Raw genomic sequence first — 22,114 nt, forward strand, 5'->3', positions numbered from 1 at the left:
AGACAAATAAGCGCTCGTTTTCTTGCAGGACTCAAAACCTCTTATAATTTGGTGAGTATTACACACGCAATATGGAAATTGGAGGTAATTCTATGGAACCGTTTACGAAATAGAATATTTTTTTGTTCTGACCTATTACAGTTATTCCGTCGCGTACATCAATAAAAAAATTCAGCTGGGCACTTTGTTGACCTAAAGTGCGGTGAGGCGAAAGCCCCAAGCGCGGTGTTGCTGCTTGTGTGACTGATGTGTGATTAAGATGTTAAGCACACAATTGTTTGTGAATCTTAAATGCTGGAGACACTGGAGGGCGTTTGGGAGGTACCCGTCTGACTCGACGCCTTTCTGCAAACACTCTCCGGCGTCCTAGACAAGGAGAACTACATATGCGTTGGCAGGAAGTAACGTAGCCATTAGCACGCTCGGCTGCGGAACGGAAGGATGGTGGTTCGAATCCCATCGTGCACAAAGATTTTTTTTGCTGTCTGACTAGAAAAAGCGTGACACCTCTGCTGACGACCTTCTGTCGACAACGATGAGGCATTAAAGGCTTTCGCCTTAATATCTTACGCAACACTTATTTGTGCGTGCCTGCAAGACCTGATTGTCTTGTACAGTGAGTAGATGGTGGTCAATCAATATGAGAGCGGTCATTTTCAACACGCCAGAGCTCCGCAGCAGGTTGTCTCTATCCTGGATATGGGTTGATACAATGATGCTGATTAAATGCTTAGCCTCTCGCTTCTAAAACGCACATTTCAAACTAATGCTCGAAATTAAGTCGCGTGATGAACAACAAGCGTTAAAAGAAACCCTCCTATGGAAAAGGCACAGGATAATCCCTAATTATCATACGGTGTCTTCGGGTTTGTGCAGGAAAACATGCGTTCTCTTATAGGTTATTTCATATATACATATATTATTCTTTCTTATCAATTATCTGTCATTCACAAAAACTGATTACGCTGTTAACTTCCCATAGATCGACATCACAAAATTACGGAAAATACGGAAAAAACATTCCCCTATGCTTTCTGTAACCGTTGACTACCTTCACACACACGCACATGCACGCACACACACACACACACACACACACACACACACACACACACACACACACACACACACACACACACACACACACACACACACACACACACACACACACACACGCGCACACACACACACACACACGCACACGTACACAAGCCGCGGTGGCTCAGTGATTATGGTGCTCGGCTGCTGACCCGAAAAACGCGGGTTCGATCCCGGCCGCGGCGGCCGAATTTCGATGGAGGCGAAATTCTAGAGGCCCGTGTACTGTGCGATGTCAGTGCACGTTAAAGAACCCCCGGTGGTCGAAATTCCCGGAGCCCTTGACTGCGTCGTCTCTCATAGCCTGAGTGGGTTTGGGACGTTAAACCCCATAAACCTAATCAAACCACACACACACACACACACACACACACACACACACACACACACACACACACACACACACACACACACACACACACACACACACACACGCACGCACGCACGCACACGCACGCACGCGCACGCACGCACGCACGCACGCACGCACGCACACACACACACACACACACGCGCGCACGCACACACACGCACGCACACACACAAAACAGAAGGGGGCTTCGCGGTACGCGGTTTAATAAGCAGTCGCTGCTATCGGCGTCAAATGAAGCGCGAAGGCGAAAATTGCAGAGCGCACTCCAGAAATCAAAAGTCTTAATTGCCGGTGGTGAATTACAGCCGAGGTCCATTGACAGTTGCGCGCAACAGCATTCGGGTCGTCCAAGTGCGCTGCTATTCAGTCACGACAAAAGCAGCACAGGTAATCAGTACAACATTCGAAATGGATGGTTCTACACTGGTACTTTGTAGGACTGGCCTTTATCAACATATTTCTAATATTGGGCCGGATAACTGTGCTGCTTGGCTAACTGCGCTCTCATTTGGTTAACCGTGCTCTCATTTCCCTGTTTTGGTTTCAATGGTCCTGCTGGAGTTGCTAGTACAAGGCATCATATCATGCACACAGCAGACCGAACCAGGAGTCTGGAATGGTTTTCACGTTGCACGACGGCACCCGAACCGTGTCGTTGAAAGACGTGCAGTAGGCGAGTCGCACGTGGCCATACGGAATCGTGACAAACGAAAGTGTCCGACCCGGGACGACAACTCGGTCCCCCTTGTGGTTCCACTGAGATATAGCGAAACGACTGACGCCTGACAGGCGACATTCTAGCTGGCCTAAAGAACCGTGGCAAGCGCATGCCATCAAGCGCTGAGTCACATAAGAGAGCTTAGGAACGCTCATAACAAAAATTTAGAGGGCGCTTTGTTTACCTAAAGTGCGGTGAGGCGAAAGCCTTAATAAGCTTCGCATCTGAAGAGTGGAACGCGAGAGCGTCTTGCAACGCTGCCAGGGAGTCCACAGAACACCATCGCCCGTTCGGCCCTACGCCTTGCTCGTCGGTAAATTGGTTTTTGAGGAAAGGAAATGCGTCTGTCTCGCATATCTCGGTGGACACCTGAACCTCGCCGTAACGGGAAGGGAGGAAGATGGGAGTGAACGAAGACACCGTACTCACTAGACGCGCCTTTGTTCATTCCAAACCATCGAGCTGGCATGGCGGAGTGGTTAGCGTGCGCGTCTCGCACTTCGGAGACCCTGATACAAATCCCCAACTCGACCAATTTCCTACTTGGTTATATTTATTTATTTATTTATTTCACTTGAATCATCACTACACCATCCCTTTAATTGGTTGCATGGTTACCAGCGAAAGCACAATTGGCCCCATTTTGAAATTCGCGCACTGTGACGTCACGACCATTCCGACCAATTGAAAAGCGTGGCATTTCTGTCGACAACTCCTGCCTACAACGACGAGGCATTAAAGGCTTCCGCCTTACTACAGGCTCCTGTCAGAAATGCAATGATGCCGAGACACTATAGAGTATAGAGGCGAAAAAACAAAACAAAACTCAACATCCACAGGTGAGGGCCACCCACCTGCAAGTATCTTAGTTTCCTTCTCCTCCAGACTTTTGTAACTTCTCTGTAGTGCAACTTGTGCATGACACAGTAAAAGCGCCGTCGACCGTTTTCAATCCCAGCACCTTCGGCACAACTATGAAACACAATGGAGTTGAACACAGCATCACGCGGCGGGTCAGGGCTGCTGAGGACTTACTGGGCCGCTCGGAAACATAATTACCGCTCTCTGTGCGTCACCGCCTGCTCTTTTTGATGAACAATCCGGGCACCGCGGAAACGGTGTCGGTGGAAAGGCGGCACCACGGGTTTATCGCTATCGAGCGGCGCTGAAGGCTTATCCCAGGCTTATCAGCGCAGCTCCACAAACAGACGCACGTGGGCGACGCCACGCAGCCGACACTCGCGAAAAGTTCAGATGCTTCCATCGCTCTGTGCTTTTTACATACATAAAATATTCCACACGTGATAATTTAGGCCTTGATCTCCATGCACAGTACCGGTCATAAGTCCCTAGGCCACATGGTCTGCTGTCGAGCAGCATTAAAGGGCACGTACGGAGCCTATAAATGACGCTACCATGGAGGGCCCTCGGCATACCCAGCTTTCCTGGATGGATGAAAGGACTGAATGGATGGAAGATAGGAGCGTCGCCTTTGAAACGGGGTGGTGGTAGCTGCCATCATGCTCAGCTTTTTTCTTTTTTAGTGTGAAAACACTAATCCGGTCCGAGAAAAATTATCTAACGTTTGTCGGTGTCCGAGACCAACATCGATCGCACAAATTTCACTGGTAACAGCAGCACCTGCCATTCTAGGGCAGTGGCTCGGGAAGAGCCACCTGGTTCGCACAAATTCCACCGGTGGTAGCACCTTCCAACCCAGGGCAGTGGCGCACTGCTGTTTCACCGCTGCTGGTATGAGGAATCACCACCCTCATCATCATCATCATCATCCTGACTACGCCCACTGCAAGGCAAAGGCCTCTCCCATGTATCTCCAATTAACCCTGTCCTTTGCCAGTTGCGGCCACCGTATGCCCGCAAACTTCCTAATCTCATCCGCCCACGTAACTTTCTCCCGCCCCCTGCTACGCTTGCCTTCTGTTGGAATCCACTCCGTTACACTTAAGGAACAGCGGTTATCTTGCCTTCGATCGCATTACATGCCCTGCCCAAGCTCACTTCTTCCTCTTGATTTCGACTGGGATGTCATTAACCCGCGTTTCTTCCCTCACCCATTCCGCCCACTTCGAGACCTCTTAATGTTACACCGATCATTTTTTCATTTTTCTTTCCATAGCTGGCTGCATTGTTCAGTGCACAACTGTTTGCGGTTGCTCAGAAAAGCAACGAAGGGGGGGGGGGGGGGGGGGTCTCAGTAAGACATGCGATGCAGTTTATACAGGAGAAAGTCACTCGTACATCCGGCGCAGTAAAACACAATTTAAGAATTACAACAAGCAACCTCTTGAACATGCGTGGGGCATGGAAATACGCATTATTCGGGTTGACGAAGGAAGAATAGTTCATAGCCACCTTCGTCACTCAGTTTAAATCACGTCAGTTATGTGTGCAGACAGTTCCTTTCCGGTTAACATCCCTGCCTTTCCCCTCTCTATCTATCCTGCACGGTCCCTAGGTGGCGAGTTATCTAGCGACAACACATGATCGGCACGGTATCAGACGACGAATAAAAGATACACAACAAAACGTGAAAAAAAAGTTCACACACCAGCGCAGTGTTTAAAAAAAGGCATCGCCATCGCTCTCCCAGTCGATGTATGTATCGATCCATCGATCGAAAGCGTCTTCGTATTCATCATCGCAGCGCGCTGAGACCATCGTGAACAAAAAGAAAATAAAAACGAAACAAGACCCCACTAGCTAGACGGCGACGAAATTTCACACTACCAAAACATCCCCAGAGACTGAGATCCCAATCTACCCGCCACTTGGATCATGCGAAACTCGCGTACGGCTCTCCGTTTTCCCTACGCTTCCCCAACAATTCGCTCCTCTTCTTTCCTTCAATTTCTCCCGTCCCCTTCTCCCAGTCCCGTCCCAACCGCTGGTTTCGGCAACAGGTAGGAGCGGCGCTATTTTTAGCATCGGCCCTCCTGCCACCGCCGGCGACACCCGAGAGCCACGCCTCGCGCTGCATGGTCTCTGGCGGAGGAGAAACAAGCTGTCTTCCTCCTCACTAGCCTCCAATGCCGAGATATACAGCGTCACGCGTTCAGCTCCGGACAGACAGTGCATAGCATACAACAAGCCAGCTGATGGCAATTGTCCCTGAACTCAATCTCAGATATGGACGCTTTTTCTGTTTCCTCATTCTATAGATAAGCATGCAGCCGCTTTTCGAAGGACCCCGACCCTTCTCTCCACGGCCGCCGCATCCAGCGCTCCCGAACGACATCGATCGAACCGCGAGCGGCGGGCGTGCGCACGGGAATTGAATCGGACGCGCCTACAGGTATGGAGTGTAGAGTAGGCCATGGACGTACGCGACCAGTTTGGCACTGCTTTGACAAAAAGGAGGTCCTCAAGTACGGCCCGACGCGGGAGGTGGACGGACGGGACAGGAGCTCCTCTCGGTTGTTCGTTTTCTTCGTCCCGCCGGCGGGCGGGAACATTCGATCGAGGAGCGGCTTGACGAAGTGGCCACTTGAGATGTTTGCACGGCACACAGACGCAGCATACGTTCTCCGTCCGCTGCGATGAACTGGACGGGCCTCGCCGGCGACAAAGATTCTCGTGTGGTAGGACAGAAAGAAAAACGTTTTGAGACGTCTTGAAAACGTCGTTCCTTCAAGGCCCTCTTTCGGTCCATTTAGGGGAACAGAGCAACAGCGGCGGTACATGGACAAGACAAGCGCTGACTAACAAGTAAGTCTGTTGCAGGACGGTGAGGTAGATGTACACAGTGAAAGCCAACAATCAAAGAGATATTAAGAACTTATTTGAAAAAGCAGCCGAAAAGATGTTATCCATGCCAAGTAGGTAGCAAGATATCGTTGACATACTTGGTATGCTTTACATAGGTACCATCTTTTTGGCTGCGTTTTCATATCTGCTTTTATTATCTGCTTGGTTGTTCGCTTTCACTGTATATATATCTACCTTTTCGTCCTTCAATAAGCCAGAGTTGATAGCGCTTGTTTTGTCTGTGCCCCAGCGTTGTCTATGTCCCAGTAAATGCATACCAACTCACCATAATTTCACCTTTTCGCCTTTAAGTTCAATAATTTCAAGTTTAATAATTCATTTTTGCCAACTGTTATATGCGAGTGAAATGTACTTCCTGACGGTATTGTCAATGAAATAAACCTAGTAAAACTTAAACACTTATTGATCGCTTATTTCTCTCCTCAATTCCCGTAGAAAACCTTTTTATTTACTTATTTGTTGCCTTGTTAATTTCAATGTGTTTACTGTGTTTATTTGTGCTTGCGATTTATATTTGTGTTCGACCTTTGTGACCCTTTACTACAATTTGCACCCCCCCCCCCCCCCCTTATGTAATGCCCCATTGGGGCCTTTAAGGGAAAATAAATGATGATGATGAAGTGATGAAGTCCGTGCATTAGCTGGCCAGAAGTGGTGATCGCCATGACTATTGGGCTGGCTATTTGTCTCTACTGCGGAGCCCCTTGAGAACGGTGAAAATGCACGATGGCAGGCAGACGATTTATAGAGCAGCGTTTTCAACAGGAAACATGCTCAGGAGAAACATATCCGTGGAGACAATCTGCTTCACCGCCAATGGAACGCTCGCTTTATGGAGTTTTGTGGGCAACAAGGATGACGACCCAAAGGGCACATCATGCATGCCGCTTAACTTACGATTGCGGCAGCCATCAAAAGTGTCGTCTCCTGTCAACGCGTCCATGTATTTATTGATTTCAGCAATACTGCCAGTCTTTGAGAAAAGGCCTCTGGTAGGATTGGGGTTTACATAAAAAGCAAATCGGAAGGAACAAATCAGCAGGGCAATAATACAGAAGAAATTGCGTACAGTCGCGGGTAAAAAAGCACAGATCACTGGCGATCAGAATTCGTATATATCACAACGCGGCGCTGCGGTACGCAGAGCTGCCAACGGGCCGTTTTCATATTTGCAGCCTAGGGGGGGACGGCAGGAAGTAAGCTTTATCAAGCGTGCCACCGCCCGAGCGTTGAAGTGCCGGCCCTACGTGACTGTGCTTGCGGCATTTATTTTGGCTCGGTTATCATGAGCAAAGATGGCTTCGTTTTATTACTGTTTTTTTTTATGTCAGCGATGGTTTGTCAAAAGGAACTCGCGGGAACAATAGACGATAACGCTGCTTTTAGCCAGTAATTTTGCTGTCCGTGGCAGTCCGCTGAACCCCCCTAATACTGTTGAATGGGAGCGGCCCGGCACCCTCGTTTTTAGCCTCTTCGCCACCCGCAGCGCCACGCGTTGTCATTCCAGCGCTCTGGTGTTCCGTCATGTGTGCTAATCTTTTTTACCCGCGACTGTACCTGAAAACTACATACGTGAAAACGAAGAAGTAGGAAACTAACCAACGACTATAAGAAAAAAAAAGGTACAAAGGAAATAACAAAGAACAAGAAAAGAACAGAGCTAGGCGTTGTACACACGAGTGATACGCCGAATGTGCACAATGAAGATTACCACTTTGCAGGTACACTACATATGCACAAAAGGGCGTGTGTGTTAGATAACCAGAGTCGTCATGTGCTGTGCCAGTTGAAGATACATTATCAATGCGGACATGCAGGCGTAGAAACAAAATGAGAAATCTGAGATTACCCACGCAAGATAAAGAATGGAAGACAGCTCACGATGAAAACCTCAAAAGAAAGGGAAATGTGAACAAATGTAATTTCCGTGTTTGTAGCAAGAACCTATCAAAGCATCTTCAAAAACAATTGCAGAGTTGAACATCCCATGGCATTCGTGGAAAGAAGGAGTTCTTGAAACTACGAGTCCTGCACGCAAAGCTGCAGCTGTCTCGCGGTTGGCTCGCGTGGAAGTTTATCAAGTCGGGCCTCAAAGCATCTTCAGTACTCGAAGAGCTCGTGATCCGCTAAGAAATGGTGCTGCGCTCAAAAGAACTCCCTACTTGTCGCTCTTTTTCACAGCCCCGCCGCGGTGGCTGAGTGGTTACGGCGCTCGACTGCTGGCCCGAAAGACGCGGGTTCGATCCCGGCCGCGGCGGCCGAATTTCGATGGAGGCGAAATTCTAGAGGCCCGTGTGCTGTGCGATGTCAGTGCACGTTAAAGAACCCCAGGTGGTCCAAATTTCCGGAGACCTTCACTGCGGCGTCCCTCGTAGCCTAAGTTGCTTTGGGACGTTGAACCCCAATAAACCAAACCAAACCAAGCAGTGACTACAGCGCGTACCAGGCCCAGTAAGTACGCCCACTGCCACGACCACACGAGTATATTTTTATTTATTTATTTATTATCATACCCACAGCGCCATTGTCTGGCGTTACAGTGGGGGGGTTGAAGAAAAAGTACACAAATGCCACCGCGTGCAGGTGGTTACAAAAAAAAAAGATAACAATGAGATAGAAAGAAAACGGAATTATTATACATAAAAAAGTCACAGCATGGAAGAAAATGAATCATTTAATAATATGGACACTACTTCCTCGGGCAGCTTGTTCCATTCCGAAACCGTTTTAGGGAAAAAAAGACATTTTAAAAAGGTCAGTCCGGCACCTGTGTTCTTTAACTTTAAGTGAATGATCTCTTCGTAAAGACACGTAATCAGGGTTCGCTATATATTTGGTTCTGTCTATTCCAGTTCTAGAATGAAATATATTATGAAATAATTTTAAACGCAGTACTTTCCTACGTTTTTGAAGTGAGTCCCAACCCAAAGATTTTTTCGCGCTCGTTACACTAAAATATGACCCATAGTTATTGAAAACAAAACGAACGGCCAAATTCTGAACTCTTTCTAGCTTTTGAACGTCAAGAAAGGATTTCGGATCCCAGACTGTGCAAGCATACTCAAGTATGCTTCTAACATTTGGTTGGTTGGTTTATGGGGTTTAACGTCCCAAAGCGACTCAGGCTATGAGGGACGCCGTAGTGAAGGGCTCCGGAAATTTCGACCACCTGGGGTTCTTTAACGTGCAATGACATCGCACAGCACACGGGCCTATAGAATTTCGCCTCCAAAGAAATTCCAGCCGCCGCGGCCAGGATCGAACCCGCGTCTTTTGGGTCAGCAGCCGAGCACCATAACCACTGAGCCACCGCGGCGGCCGCTTCTAACATTTGCATTATACAGCAGTTCTTTAGACTTTAAAGAGAAAAGTTTAGCGTTACTTCGCAGGAAGCCTAAAACACGACAGGCTTTGGCAGTAACGAAATCCACGTGACGATGCCAAGACATTGAACTTGTTAAATATACACCAATATATTTAAATTCCAACACTGAAAGCAGTCTGCTATTATTTATGTTATAAGTGAAAATATGGGGAACCTTCTTTTTAGTGAAACACATATCTACAGATTTTTGTAAGTTATTATGCATTCCCCAGTTCTCACACCACTGAGCCCCTTTACACAAGTCCTGTTGTAATGCATCGCAGTCACTTTGATCGTTAATAATTCTATACAATACACAATCGTCCGCAAAAAGACGCATGTATGAAGAAATACCTGAAAAGATGTCATTCATGTAAATTATGAACAGTAATGGGCCCAAGACGGATCCCTGAGGCACCCCTGATGTTACAGCCACCTCATGCGATTGTTTCCCGTTGACAACAACACATTGCCGCCTAAAGCTCAAATATTCCTTTATCCACCTAATAACGTTCTCATTTATGTTGTACCAGTATAATTTAAAGCACAGCACAATTTAAAGAGCGCAAAATCAGCATCGGCTCGCATCGGCCTAATGGCCCACGCCCAACAGGAGAACATGGACGGTGATGGCACACTCTGACAGCGCCTCCCCACCTATAGATAAGATGGCACAACGGTGAGCAGGTTGGTTAAGCACGTTTTTCACGGACACGACAGGGGCTCTTCTGTCGACAGGGCATCATCTCTGACGGATAAGACAGGGATGATGCCCCGTTCCCTGTCTTGTCCGTGTCTATACCCACGCAGTGTTTCCACCAACACCACAAAACCACAGATGGCACATTCTCTGGCATCTGTGGTTTTGGCACCCGAAACGAGCTCCGTAATATTATGGGCGGGACTGTATACAGCAATGGCTGCAAGGCGCATCGACGCTGAGTCCAACGTACAGAGCGCACCGGTGTTCTTACGCCCCAAAAGGCTTCTCTAATGCGTTGGTCTGGTTGCTCAACCGCTTAATGCTCCAATTATGAAAGAATAAACGAAAAAAATCATTACCTTCACATTATGGTAGCCAATATAACCCACGTTAAAATCCAATATGTAAATTGTTAGCTCCGCTGAAAATTAGACAAAATTTGGTGTGTCGCCATATAGCAACAATACTATGCATTTGCTCCCCTTTGAGCAGTTATTTGGAGTTCTGTGTCGTACCCGCGGGGTATCGCTTCTCGCTCGACGCGGTCGACTCGGCGGCGGGCGTGCCACAGCGGAGCTTCAGTGAGCCCATGTGTGTTTTGAGTCGAAACGAGTGAGTGTGCACAAATGAGTCGTGAGTCGAAATGAGTGAATACAGATGAGTCGCGAGTCAAACTCAGCGAGTAAGCCGAGTGGGTTATTAATCACGTAACGAGTGGCTGACCCTGGATAAGCCTTGAGTCGGAATGAGTCCAAATGAGTTGTGAACCTAAATGAGTTTGAATTCATGAGTTCGAGAGAGTCCGTGCCTAGGCGAGTCTGAGTGAGCCTATAGGTTGTGGGGACGCGCCCTACTCGTCCCCTGTGGTTGGCTTCCCCGCGAAGCACCCTCCCTAGGCTAGTTAATTACCTTAAGAAACAAGGGAGGGCGCCGGCGCCGCAGCGACACGAGCGACACGAGCGCCACGGGATTGCTGCGCGCGCGCGCGGGGGAGACAGCCCTCTTCGGCTCGGGAACTTGGACACGCGCTGACGTTCAGACGAGGCGCTTCGCTCTCCGCCAGGGGGCGAGGCCTCGTGGGGAAGAACGTTCTCCCGCATCTCGTCCCGTCCGGCCGCGGAGTATCCCCGCTGCCCTAGCGTGGTCGAACATTCGCTCGTAACCTTGCTGGTGAGTCGGACGACGTCGATTTCTTAGCGCGTTCTGGTTGCTAGCTGGCGTTATTGTTGTTGTAGCAATAAATGCCTTGTTTGTGTCAACTAGAGCGTCGTTTTTTTACTCCCTGACAGCAGGGCCCACAGCGGTTGGCGTGCGCTCGGTAGCGTACGCGACCATGGGATGGGGTCCGGCGGGGTATTGAATTGCCTCAGCCGCGTTTAAACGGGGAAAACATAATTTTCCCACTCCCCACCCCCTTCTATCAAAACCCCGCAAGGCTTAACCAAACTTTTGAGAGTCAGTCTGAGTGAGCGCTCGTGATTGTGCCGAGGAATGGTTAAGACAGCTTACACCCTTTTTATTACCCCCTTAGAGTGTAGATGTTTAGAGTGTAGATTTAGAAAGAGTAAGTATACTTCGGCCAGTTTCTACGATGACAGTGCAGAGCGGTGGAAAGCGCCTCATAAATAATTGTGAAGCAACGGGGCGACGAAGGGGACGAACGCTGTCAAGCTTTGTGTCACAGTGATGCGGCCCGGTCGAGAGTGCTTTTTTTGTTTCCAGAAGATAAACTGAAATTAAAGCTTCCAAGTACTAACTCTGTTATCAGTGACCACAAGCATCAAGCGATCACATGTGTTTAAAGCGTGAAAGAAGGAACCACCACGCACATATTGCGCAACAACACAGCGCTAGCATCATGCATTTATGCATTTAGACTACAGTGATCACAAGAAATCAAGATGTATGAACGATGCCATTTTTTTCAAAGAAATGCAAATTACAGTCTTTAACCCGTCACCTCCCCTGTACTTTGAACACTTTTAATAATACTGCAGGCTATAACAAAAAAGAACCGAGGATATATTTTGTAAAATTGTGAATAGTTATCTATTGCTTTATTTCGTTTATCTGTGCGTCATTTTGCAATTTCTGATGTTTGTGAAAATGGCTCTCCCGTTTTCCTTATTGCCTATGATTTGCTTCCCTGTAGCAATCATTTAATTCCTTTTGTTTGCATTATTTCAGTATTGCTACATCTCTGTTCAAACGTTACCTCCATGCTTAATTCTCCCTAACGGCCACATTTTTTTTTTCGAAATTGGCAGAAATGCGGTCAATTAGTACCCGCTCCTACCATCTGTCGGCAAACAAAAAAGAATGCTTTGAACGAGCCCCACTTGCATTAAACCGGACACAAAACAGCAGAAGACGCACGCAAGCTGTACTCGTCATGACCCATTAATGACAGTCGGCTTATGACGAACCCGGCTCGTCCAAATCCATTAAGGCGTTGACGTCTCTTATGCGCTCATTATACTTGTACAGCCGCGAGAAATGTAGAAGGAACAAACTTCTTGCATAAAATTGCAAATTTCTCGGTTATTTCCCTACTAAATTGGAGAACGACACTAGGATATCACACCCGAAGAGGAAAACAAATTAAAAAGAGTAAAAAATTGCGATTTTTCCACATAATTACGGAGTAATCAATAAATCAATGCTCCAACTGTGTTCCCATTCATATTTTACACGACTGTACATACTCATGGTTATGCTTAGTAGCCACGCTTCCTGTATGCGCTATACCTTCCGGAAACCCTCCATACAGATGTGGTAAAATAAATGGAATTCAAACTGAAACTGAATGAGCACATAACACGCCAGAGTAGCTCCATTCCCGAGTCGTCGCTCACGGCGCTCACAACATTGGTTTATGGTTTATGGGGTTTAACGTCCCAAAGCGGCTAAGGCTATGAGAGACGCCGTAGTGGAGGGCTCCGGATTTTCGAACACCTGGGGCTCTTTAACGTGCACTGACATCGCACAGTAGACGGGCCTCTAGAATTTCGCCTTCATCGAAATTCGGCCGCCGCGGCCGGAATCGAACCCGCGTCTTTCGGGTCAGCAGCCGAGCACCATAACCACTGAGCCACAACGGCGGCCCTCACAGCATTGTTTTCTTGGCCCACCGGCCAAGAAGAATCAGGGCTGAAGCAAAGCCACGATCGCTGCCGAGGCCGAAGGCGCTACTCGCAATGGCATGCACACTCCGCCCACGCATCGTGGGCCGAGGCAATGAGCGCTGCTCCGGAGGCGACCTTATGCCCTCTATACCAACGCTCTGCGCGCGGATACAATCTCGCTGTCCCGCGCCCTAAGCCTCTCCGTCCATCGCGAGTTCGCGTCAGAACAGCCTCCCGTTCGCTGCATGCTCTAGGACAGTACAGGAAAGCGCCGAGCTACCCACGCGAGTCCTGGAATAGAAAAGCGCGGCGGTGTTTGGCGTCGAAACGAGAAGAAAAAGACAGGAGCGACAGAGGGAGCCACTGGCTTTCGTGGTGCTCACCTCCGGTGATTGTCCTGAGGTAATCCGGGGCCGAGATTAAGGGCGAATCGAGTGGGTCGTTCGGTGCGCGCAGTTTGCTAAAGAGTTTGACAGTCTTTTTTTTTTTGCACTAAGTGTGTTTGTTTCCTTTTCCTGATTAGTTTCCTTAATCTCTCGGGATCAAGGATTAATCAACGAGCGGAATGCTAATTGACTATTTAATACGTACCAGAGGCGTAGCGAGAAATTTTGTTCGGGGAGGGGGGTGGGGGGCTCACGTTGCAGCGCGGCTTCCTCATAGAATTTGCGGAGGGATCAAACGCAAAAATAATAACTGTATTGCCATTGACAATGCCATTGTGTATTAGATAACGCAACGCACTGTCAAGGCAAGTTAAATATGTATTTTTTAAATAAAAGAATACATTCGTAAGTCTTAAAAACCGTGCCAGACGTAGCTGATACCAATGCTTCCATGTTTTTGCGTATTTAATAAGTAACGAAAATGTCACACGAAGTCTAGAGCTATATCAGTCCGAAACCAGCAAAGCAGTGCATGCCGCTGATATGAAAAACGTAAAGGCCATGAAATGAGCAAGTAGAGGGAAAATAATTTAATGAATCTTTGTCGTTCAAGAACCTTTACATTTCTGTACATATGCAACGGCCAGGAAAAAATCTCACTGACGCTGACCTTCGTTCCAGTGTACTGCGCAGCAGCAGCTGTCACCGGTCATGTATTGCCAGTAATTGCACCGAAATTTTAGTCGCAACAACGAGCACATGTATAAACGAGGAGTTCTGCAAAATATGCATTAGAAGTGCGAAGATAAAATGGAGTATTAGAAATGCGAAGACACAACCTGATAAAGGACAAAAAAATGTCACTGGAAACAAAGTCACTGTATGTATACAGAAAACCTCGCAACAAGATACTTAAATACACCTATGTCTCCATTAAATCTACGTATCTAAGCAAAAGTCACTCTATATAATACGTCAAACAAGGCAAATAAACATCATGCGCAATCACAGATAGTAAACTTAACTTTACACACGGAAAGACGGACGATCCAGGCAAGAACAAAACTATGATAGCAGAAGTCGCGATATGTACTTCGGCCATGCTGCGGTCGCGAAAGCACTATATGGTTTGAATGATAGAGGAACAATGCAGAAATCAATACGAAAGTATGTATTTTTAACTGCCTGCACGGCTACTATTATACTGCATCCATAATTACAGAAGAGCATTCCTTTCGTCCAAGGAAAAAGTAAAAGCAGTTAGCTAAAAAGGTAAGAGAAGGACAAACGGAAGCCACGAATGATGCCGCAACTTAAAATAACCAATGTACGAGTGTATATGATGGGAAACGCCGCGTGGGCAGGGCTTTCAATAAGCAAGGTCAATCAAGATCAGTTACTGATGTCCTCAAATTTTTCGTATTCGCATGGCAATTTTGATCATGATGCTATCTGATGCTTGGGTTACGCGACTCCAGGTGCATGGGCGTTGCCAAGAAATCCAACCCGAGTTAGCAATGTTCAAGCCAAAATCTCTTTTCTAGTCTGAAAAAGACATGGTAGGTGACAAAATCAAGAATGGGGGGGGGGGGGGGGGGGGGCTGAAGCCCTATTCCGAAACGCGAATTTCGAAACGCGGTTACACTCGGTGCTGTAGCACAGCAAATTTTGGCTATTTAGACGCGTTGCGTGCACTGGAGAGGTTGCTTTGCCTGCAAGCTTCTACAAAGCGCCTATATTTTGTTGCTATGTAGCCAAAATTTGTTGGCCCACAGCGTCGAGGGTAACCACGTTTTCGAAACTAAAAAAACTGATATGCATATTACTTGCAGTGGGCTACACGCCTCTGAATAATTAAGGAGCCTAACAGTCATACTTAAAAGTTGACCATTCAATATTAGTTAACCATCCAGCTAGTCAGCCCGTCTTAGCTGTATCCATATGTACTACACCGCTTACAATGCTATGGCGAAAAGGCGCCTTCTTACCCAAAGAGCCTATTTTTAAAAACTGCGCCAAGTTTTAGATGACACACCCTGTATACACCGATAACTCTCCAGTATCCCCATCCAGCCAAAATATATCGGTAAAAAACATGCGGGGCCTCAACGCTGGCTTCTGTTCCCTCTTCAACAAATATGGCGCCTAAAAGAACGCGAGACACAGTCGCGGATACAAGGGCTACCACTGTCTTTTTATAAAGCACACAGACACGACAAACACGGAGGTCCTGTCAGAGCACTTCACCACTTTACAAAGTTACCAATACGTTCCAATGTCCTACATGTAGGACACCACTCTTTTGTGCTGTAACTCTAGAAGCGTACTGTAGAAAACCTTGCGCCCCCTAGCGTGTGTTGTAAGAGGCTCTAAACTTTTCCCGAGCTAGGCGGTGCGATGTTTGGTTTGGTTTTGGTTTATTGGAGTTTAACGTCCCGAAGCGACTCAGGCTATGAGAGACGCCGTAGTGGAGGGCTCCGGAAATTTCGACCACCTGGGGTTCTTCAACGTGGACTGACATCGCACAGTAGACGGGACTCTGGAATTTCGCCTTCATCGAAATTCCAGCCGCCGCGGCCGGGATCGAACCCGCGTCTTTCGGGTCAGCAGCCGAGCGCCGTAACCACTGAGCCACCGCAGCGGGTTGTGTGCGTTCAGTTTTGTGTGCTGTGCGTTCAGAAAGAGTTGCTTAGTTTTCACTGGAAGCAGTGAGCAGATACGACCGCTTCTACTACACAGTGATTCTGCAAGAAAAGCAAATAACGTTTACGCACTGTCCTGAACGAACCACCACGCGTGAAGAGAAATGTTGGTTTGGTTTATGGGTTTATTGTGGTTTAAAGTCCCAAAGCGACTCAGGCTACGAGGGCCGCCGTAGTGAAGGGCTCCGGAAATTTCGTCCACCTGGGGTTCTTTAACATATGTGCACTGACATCGCATTGACATTAGAGTCGGCATCAGGTGTTTCAAGCTTCACCACGGTCAAGAGGCGCTGCATTCGCCAGTGTTCTACAGTGTATAACGGCTCGTATGTCGGTGTTGTATAAAATATTTCAATCTAGAACAGGACGAGTGATAATTATGAAGTGAAGTGAACGTTTGATATCAATATGTTTTCTTTTTTTTTTCATTTCCTGAAGTCTAGGGACATGCGGGCTAATTATATCAGTGGTCTCAAACGCGCGATCCATGAGGGCCTGTCGTACTGCCCAACGTATTTCAACATCTTCCCGTCCTCCCCGCCTTCGGTGCAACCGTCAAAGGACACGCCCTTAAGCTGGTGTGTGAGCTTCTTTACAGGTATGTTATCGAGACCGGGAGATTTTTGTGTCAACTCTTCTTTCTCTTTACGCTTCTCTCAAGATTTATTCATTTATTATTATTACTTTTTAAACAATTTATTTTAACCTTCACCTCTTCGTTTCCTCGATTTTCATTCCGATCTCTTCAAAATGTCTAAAAATTACCCACCGCCTCTCATGCTTTCACCCAACCTTTCCTCCTGATTGTACCACCTATGGCGTGCCATGATGATGACGATGTCCTCAGGCTTAATGGCACATACCCACGGCGGGGGACATATCAAGGCTTTCTGATAACGCCAGATGAAAAAAAAACGCCCCACAGGCCACTCGTATCGAAATTCGGTTCTCTGATTGGTCCAATAGCTAAACGAGACTCTCGCGCCACCAGCGGCGTTGAGACGAACTGCACACAGCTACACAAAGCACGGTCAGGGCGGAGAAAAAAAGCTGCGGGTCGCCGCCACAGCTGACTGACAGGTGGCGGCACCATCTGCTAAACTCCACAGACGATGACCGAGGCCGCAGGTCGTGCTCGAATTCATTGGGAGTTTCGTAACTTGCGGGGATTAAAGAGCTCTGGAGTGCATGACCCGAGGGCGCTGGGTTGCATTACGCAGAAGAAGCGCTCGATGGAATGCCCTCTGCGTCACGTAATTGCTTTCAGCTCCCCAACTCCCACCCGCAGAAGAAAAGAAAATTGAAATAATAATTACCTTTTTTTTTGTTTTCGTCTCTCGGTATCGAAAAAAATATAAGAACGCTTATTTCGTACCTTCGCCGTAATGATTGTTACTCAAGCGCTTGGAGTAGAAAGCCCACTTTTCGGTAGCGCAGGGATACATGGCAGCATCCATAGAGTTTCTTACTATTACCCAGAGGGAAAGCTGGCGGCGCTACACTGCAGCCACCATGGACGCCCAAAGCATCATGGGCCGGTGAGCTACTTGTAGCGGGACAGTCGCATTTTTTTCGGGGACACGGTGTGGAACTACTGAGACGTTTCAATCCTAAAACGCTGTTCGTGTTTGCGCAGACGACTTTGGTGCGAACGCAATGTGTAAAAGCCATAGTAGCGAAACCGAAACAGCACACGACACCATTAAAAGGCTTTTCGTTTCCGAAATGCAATTAAAAAACCTTTGAAAGTGCTTAAGCAGCAACATTTTTTTTAAACATATTTCCTTTTAAAAGTGCGCCTGTTAAGCACGAAATATTAGTTTTTGTAGTGTGCGAGACTTGGCCAATAGGAGAGCTAGCCATCTCTCATTTTGGGCGAACTTTGCATATACATGCTTTTCTGCTCGTTTAATGCAATCGTTAGAGAGGATATTGAATGTTAGGGCATTTTTGATTATTAAACAGCGTTTATTTTTGCACTATTTTTTTGGCCAAAAGTTGTACTGCAGTCGGCAGCTCACCGGCCCATGATGCTATGAGCGCCCATGGTGGGTGAAGTGGTCTTGAGGGGGCTTCATGCGAACTGCCATAGAGGGGTCGCCAGCTTTCCCTCTAGGTAATAGTAAGAAACTCTATGGCGGCGCCGGAACTTTGGCCCCCGTAATACGACAGCACGATTGTACACTTGCTCGGGAAGCTTTGTAACTGAACTCTTCGCCTCGTACCACGCTGGCTGACTATGCAAAGGGCATATACTGAAATAAGAGCGAGTTTCCTGAGTCTACTGCGTTCTGCGGCGTCAGCTAAACCCGTCGGAGCGCGCCAGTCGCGTGCAGCGATCTCTGCATTTCGTGCAGGTGGTGGTGTAAACTTTATTGGCTATTAATATTACAGGTTGGGGGGGGGGGGGTTGGCACAACACCATCATGGCCTATGGGAGGGGACAGCGCAGCTGGTCACTTCCTTACAAATGATTTGCCAGTGCCTAGAGGGTCAGCCTGTTATTAGCACAGCTGACGGTGCGTCGTTGGTCTTGTATGGTCTTGGTTTATGGGGGTTTAACGTCCAAAGCGAGCTATGGAAAGAAAGCGAGCTATAGAAAAGAAAATGATAGGTGTAACGTTAAGAGACCGGAAGGGGGCGGAGTGGGTGAGAGAACAAACGTGTGTTAATGACATCCTAGTTGAAATCAGGAGGAAGGAGTGGGGTTGGGCAGGGCATGTAAGGCGAAGGCAAGATAACCGCTGGTCCTTAAGGGTAACGGAGTGGATTCCAAGAGAAGGCAAGCGTAGCAGGGGACGGCAGAAAGTTAGGTGGGCGGGTGAGGATAAGAAGTTTGCGGGAATACGGTGGCCGCAAAGGACAGGGTTAATTGGAGAGACATGGGAGAGGCCTTTGCCCTGCAGTGGGCGCAGTCAGGCTGATGATGATGATGAACGTCGCAAAGCGACTCAGGCTATGAGGGGCACCGTAGTGGAGGGCTCCGGAAATTTCGACCACCAGGGGTTCTTTAACGTGCACTGACATCGCACAGCACACGGGCCTCTAGAATTTCGCCTCCATCGATATTCGACCGCCGCGGCCGGGATCGAACCCGCGTCTTTCGGGTCAGCAGCCGGGCACAATAACCACTTAGCCATCGCCTCTGGGAAGGGGGGGGGGGGGGGGGGTAAATGGAACAGGTGAGCATTACTCGTAGCAAAGGAATCACCTAATCACCTGGTTTGCCGCACCGTCGGCAGGAGCCGGAGAAGCGGTCGGGGAAACGTCCGTATATACATTACTATCCTATAGGGGAGTGCGCAAGTTTGGAGCCTCCGCCAAAAAGTTGATTGCGTCGAACGCGACCGACGTATACTCCGGGGGTTCCACCACCGCGGAAGTTGAATCCAAGATCAGCTCCCAGGATACCAAATAACGGCCCGTAACTGCACTTCAGCAGTACTGAAGCGAAGACTGTGAGACATGCGCGCTCGACCAATGGACAAATGAGCTGGGAGGGCGACGCTTCGGTGGTATTGAGCGGAGCGGTAATGATTAGGGGCGGACCCGCACTGTCAGTGAGTGCCCGCCAGGATACGCTGATTGCTCGCGATGTTTGTAATCAGCAGAATCACATACGTGGCATTATACCTGCGGCTAGCCAAAGCGGAAAAAAACAAAATTGAAATCCTAATTAGGAAAGGCGTCAAAACCGCTCTGGGCCTCCCCCCGTACACATCCACCCAGAAAATTCTGAACATGGGGATTTCAAACACACTAGACGAGCTCATTGAGGCTACCAGAGTAGCGCAACAACAACGACTCCTACGCAGCCATTCGGGGCTAAAAATACTAGAAAAGCTAGGCTTCGAACCTCGAGCGCGGCTCAAACACAATATCCCAACAGACATAAGGAAAAAAATCAGAATCCCACCACTCCCAAGGAATATGCATCCGGTACACCATGAGGGTAGACGAAAGGATAGAGCGAAAGCTCTGCAGAAAAAAATTAGCCAATAGACAGGACGTGGTTTACACGGACGCGGCGGAATATGAAGGCAGAACGGGTTTCGTAGCCCTAGCGACCAGGGAGGGCGGAGACCGAGTCTCGTGCTGCAGCACCCAACAGAGAGATGCAAAAGCGGCTGAGGACGCAGCCATTGCGCTGGCTTTAACTCAACGGAATGTCAGGGTGATTATAACAGATTCCAATTCGGCTATCCGCAACTACAACGCAGGCAGGATATCTGTTGAAGCAGTCAAAATTCGGACTGCCGGCCCGACACCGGCAGAACTAATTAACCTTGTTTGGACTCCGGCCCAAGAGGGCCTCCGGGCAAACGAGACAGCGCACGCATTGGCCCGAGGACTCACACACCGGGACCCCAATGCGGTCTCGTCGAGCAGAGAGCCGCTCCAGAGGGACGAGGAGCTGAACACGTACCAAGATATTCTTATCCATTACAGATTAGGAAGACAGACACTACCTGGAGGATGCAAGGGCCTCAGAAAAAAGGAAGAGGTCATATGGAGAAAGTTACAGGCGGGAGTTTTTCCGAACCCACTCGCACTAAGCAGATGGCATCCGGCGATCCAAGACCCCAGGCGTAAACAGTGTAATGAAATAGCAGACATGATCCACATGGTGTGGACATGCCCTAGCCACAACGAACCAGACAGGAATATAGAGTCCTGGGAGGCTTTAATGGCCAGCCAGAAAGAAGAAGAACAAAAAGAAGCCATCCGTCTGGCCCTGGACACCGCTGAATCCCAAGGGATCCCAGCCTGCTGAAAGGGGAGGAAGACGACGGCGGTCAAGACTAGTCTTCATCGCCCTCTGATTCCTTGACGGAGGCAAATAAAGTTATTTCATCATCATCATCATCGCGATGTTGCGCGCATCACCGGCAGCTGGTTATTTCCGCGTAACACAAACACTGCTGCGCGAGTGGTAAACCACGTTAGCCAACTGGCAAGCCCTATAGGCTAGCCGAGAGGCTCGATACGATATATCAGATATCTGATATGCGTTAAGTACTACGAATCTTCATATACACAAAGTTATCAGTGCGTAAGCACTAATCTGATGGGTATCAACCCCGACCAGAATCATCCGTTGACTGCTCCCTTGTCTGTTCGCAGCTGGCCTATAGCGTGAGCTCTTTTCTTTTGCTCCCTCAGTAAAAATGGCACATACACACACGGGGGGATTGTCCAAGGTACGGCGGTGAATGCCAGGGAAGGATATGTGCGGGAAAAAAAGGCGTGAGGCGGTGAAGTAGAATAGGCGAACGACTGAAACTAGAGCGCTCCTTCCCGCGGCACTGCCCGGTCACCGCCGTCTCCTACGTAGCAAAAATCCGTGATTTCGCACTGATTCGAATGTAGTAACAACCTCTGTATTTTAAGGCGAAAGCCTTTAATGGCTCATACTGTCGTCCGTTAACAAAGCGTGTCACACGCGTCTACCTCGGGAACTAAAAAAGATAGAAGAAAACCAATGGTTGCTTCAGATAGAGGAGGAAAAAATGAACCTAGAAGCCATGTTTGATGACTGTAGATTAACTAGTTAATTAATTATAGGCAAAAATGTCGGAATTGCGTCGAAATAGAGCGGACGTCAATATAACCAGATATAGCCACGGGAACAGTGTGACGTCACATCTACCGGAATTAAGTCGTCACGGCGTAGTGAAAATTGTCGCAGAATGGTCGGAAAAACGTCGAATTTGTGCCAAATTAGATGGTAAAATATGTAATTAAGCGTAATTAACACTTGAGATCGCCGAAAGATGTACAATTTAGGTATCGATATAGCCATGGGAGCGGTGTGACGTCACACCCACCGGAAGTCGTCACGGCATAGTGTCCTCGGCT

General features: G+C 48.2%; 1 protein-coding gene across 4 annotated transcripts in view; it reads right to left on the reverse strand.

Moving 5' to 3' along the window:
- Positions 1-22,114, reverse strand: part of LOC149367114 (rho GTPase-activating protein 45-like) — a 165,621-nt gene that overhangs the window by 83,199 nt on the left and 60,308 nt on the right. The window contains exon 1 of one of the 4 annotated variants that reach the window (XM_089554218.1): positions 3,044-3,460. The exons of the other annotated variants lie outside the window; for them this stretch is intronic. Within the exon in view, the coding sequence (XP_089410344.1) occupies positions 3,044-3,109 (66 nt within the window). The 5' untranslated portion in view covers positions 3,110-3,460. Of the gene's footprint in view, positions 1-3,043; positions 3,461-22,114 lie in introns of those variants that run through there. 4 annotated transcript variants of the gene reach the window in all.

Source organism: Amblyomma mixtum, chromosome 1, assembly GCF_055824585.1.
Source record: "Amblyomma mixtum isolate Tamu chromosome 1, ASM5582458v1, whole genome shotgun sequence".
Lineage (NCBI taxonomy): Eukaryota > Metazoa > Arthropoda > Arachnida > Ixodida > Ixodidae > Amblyomma > Amblyomma mixtum.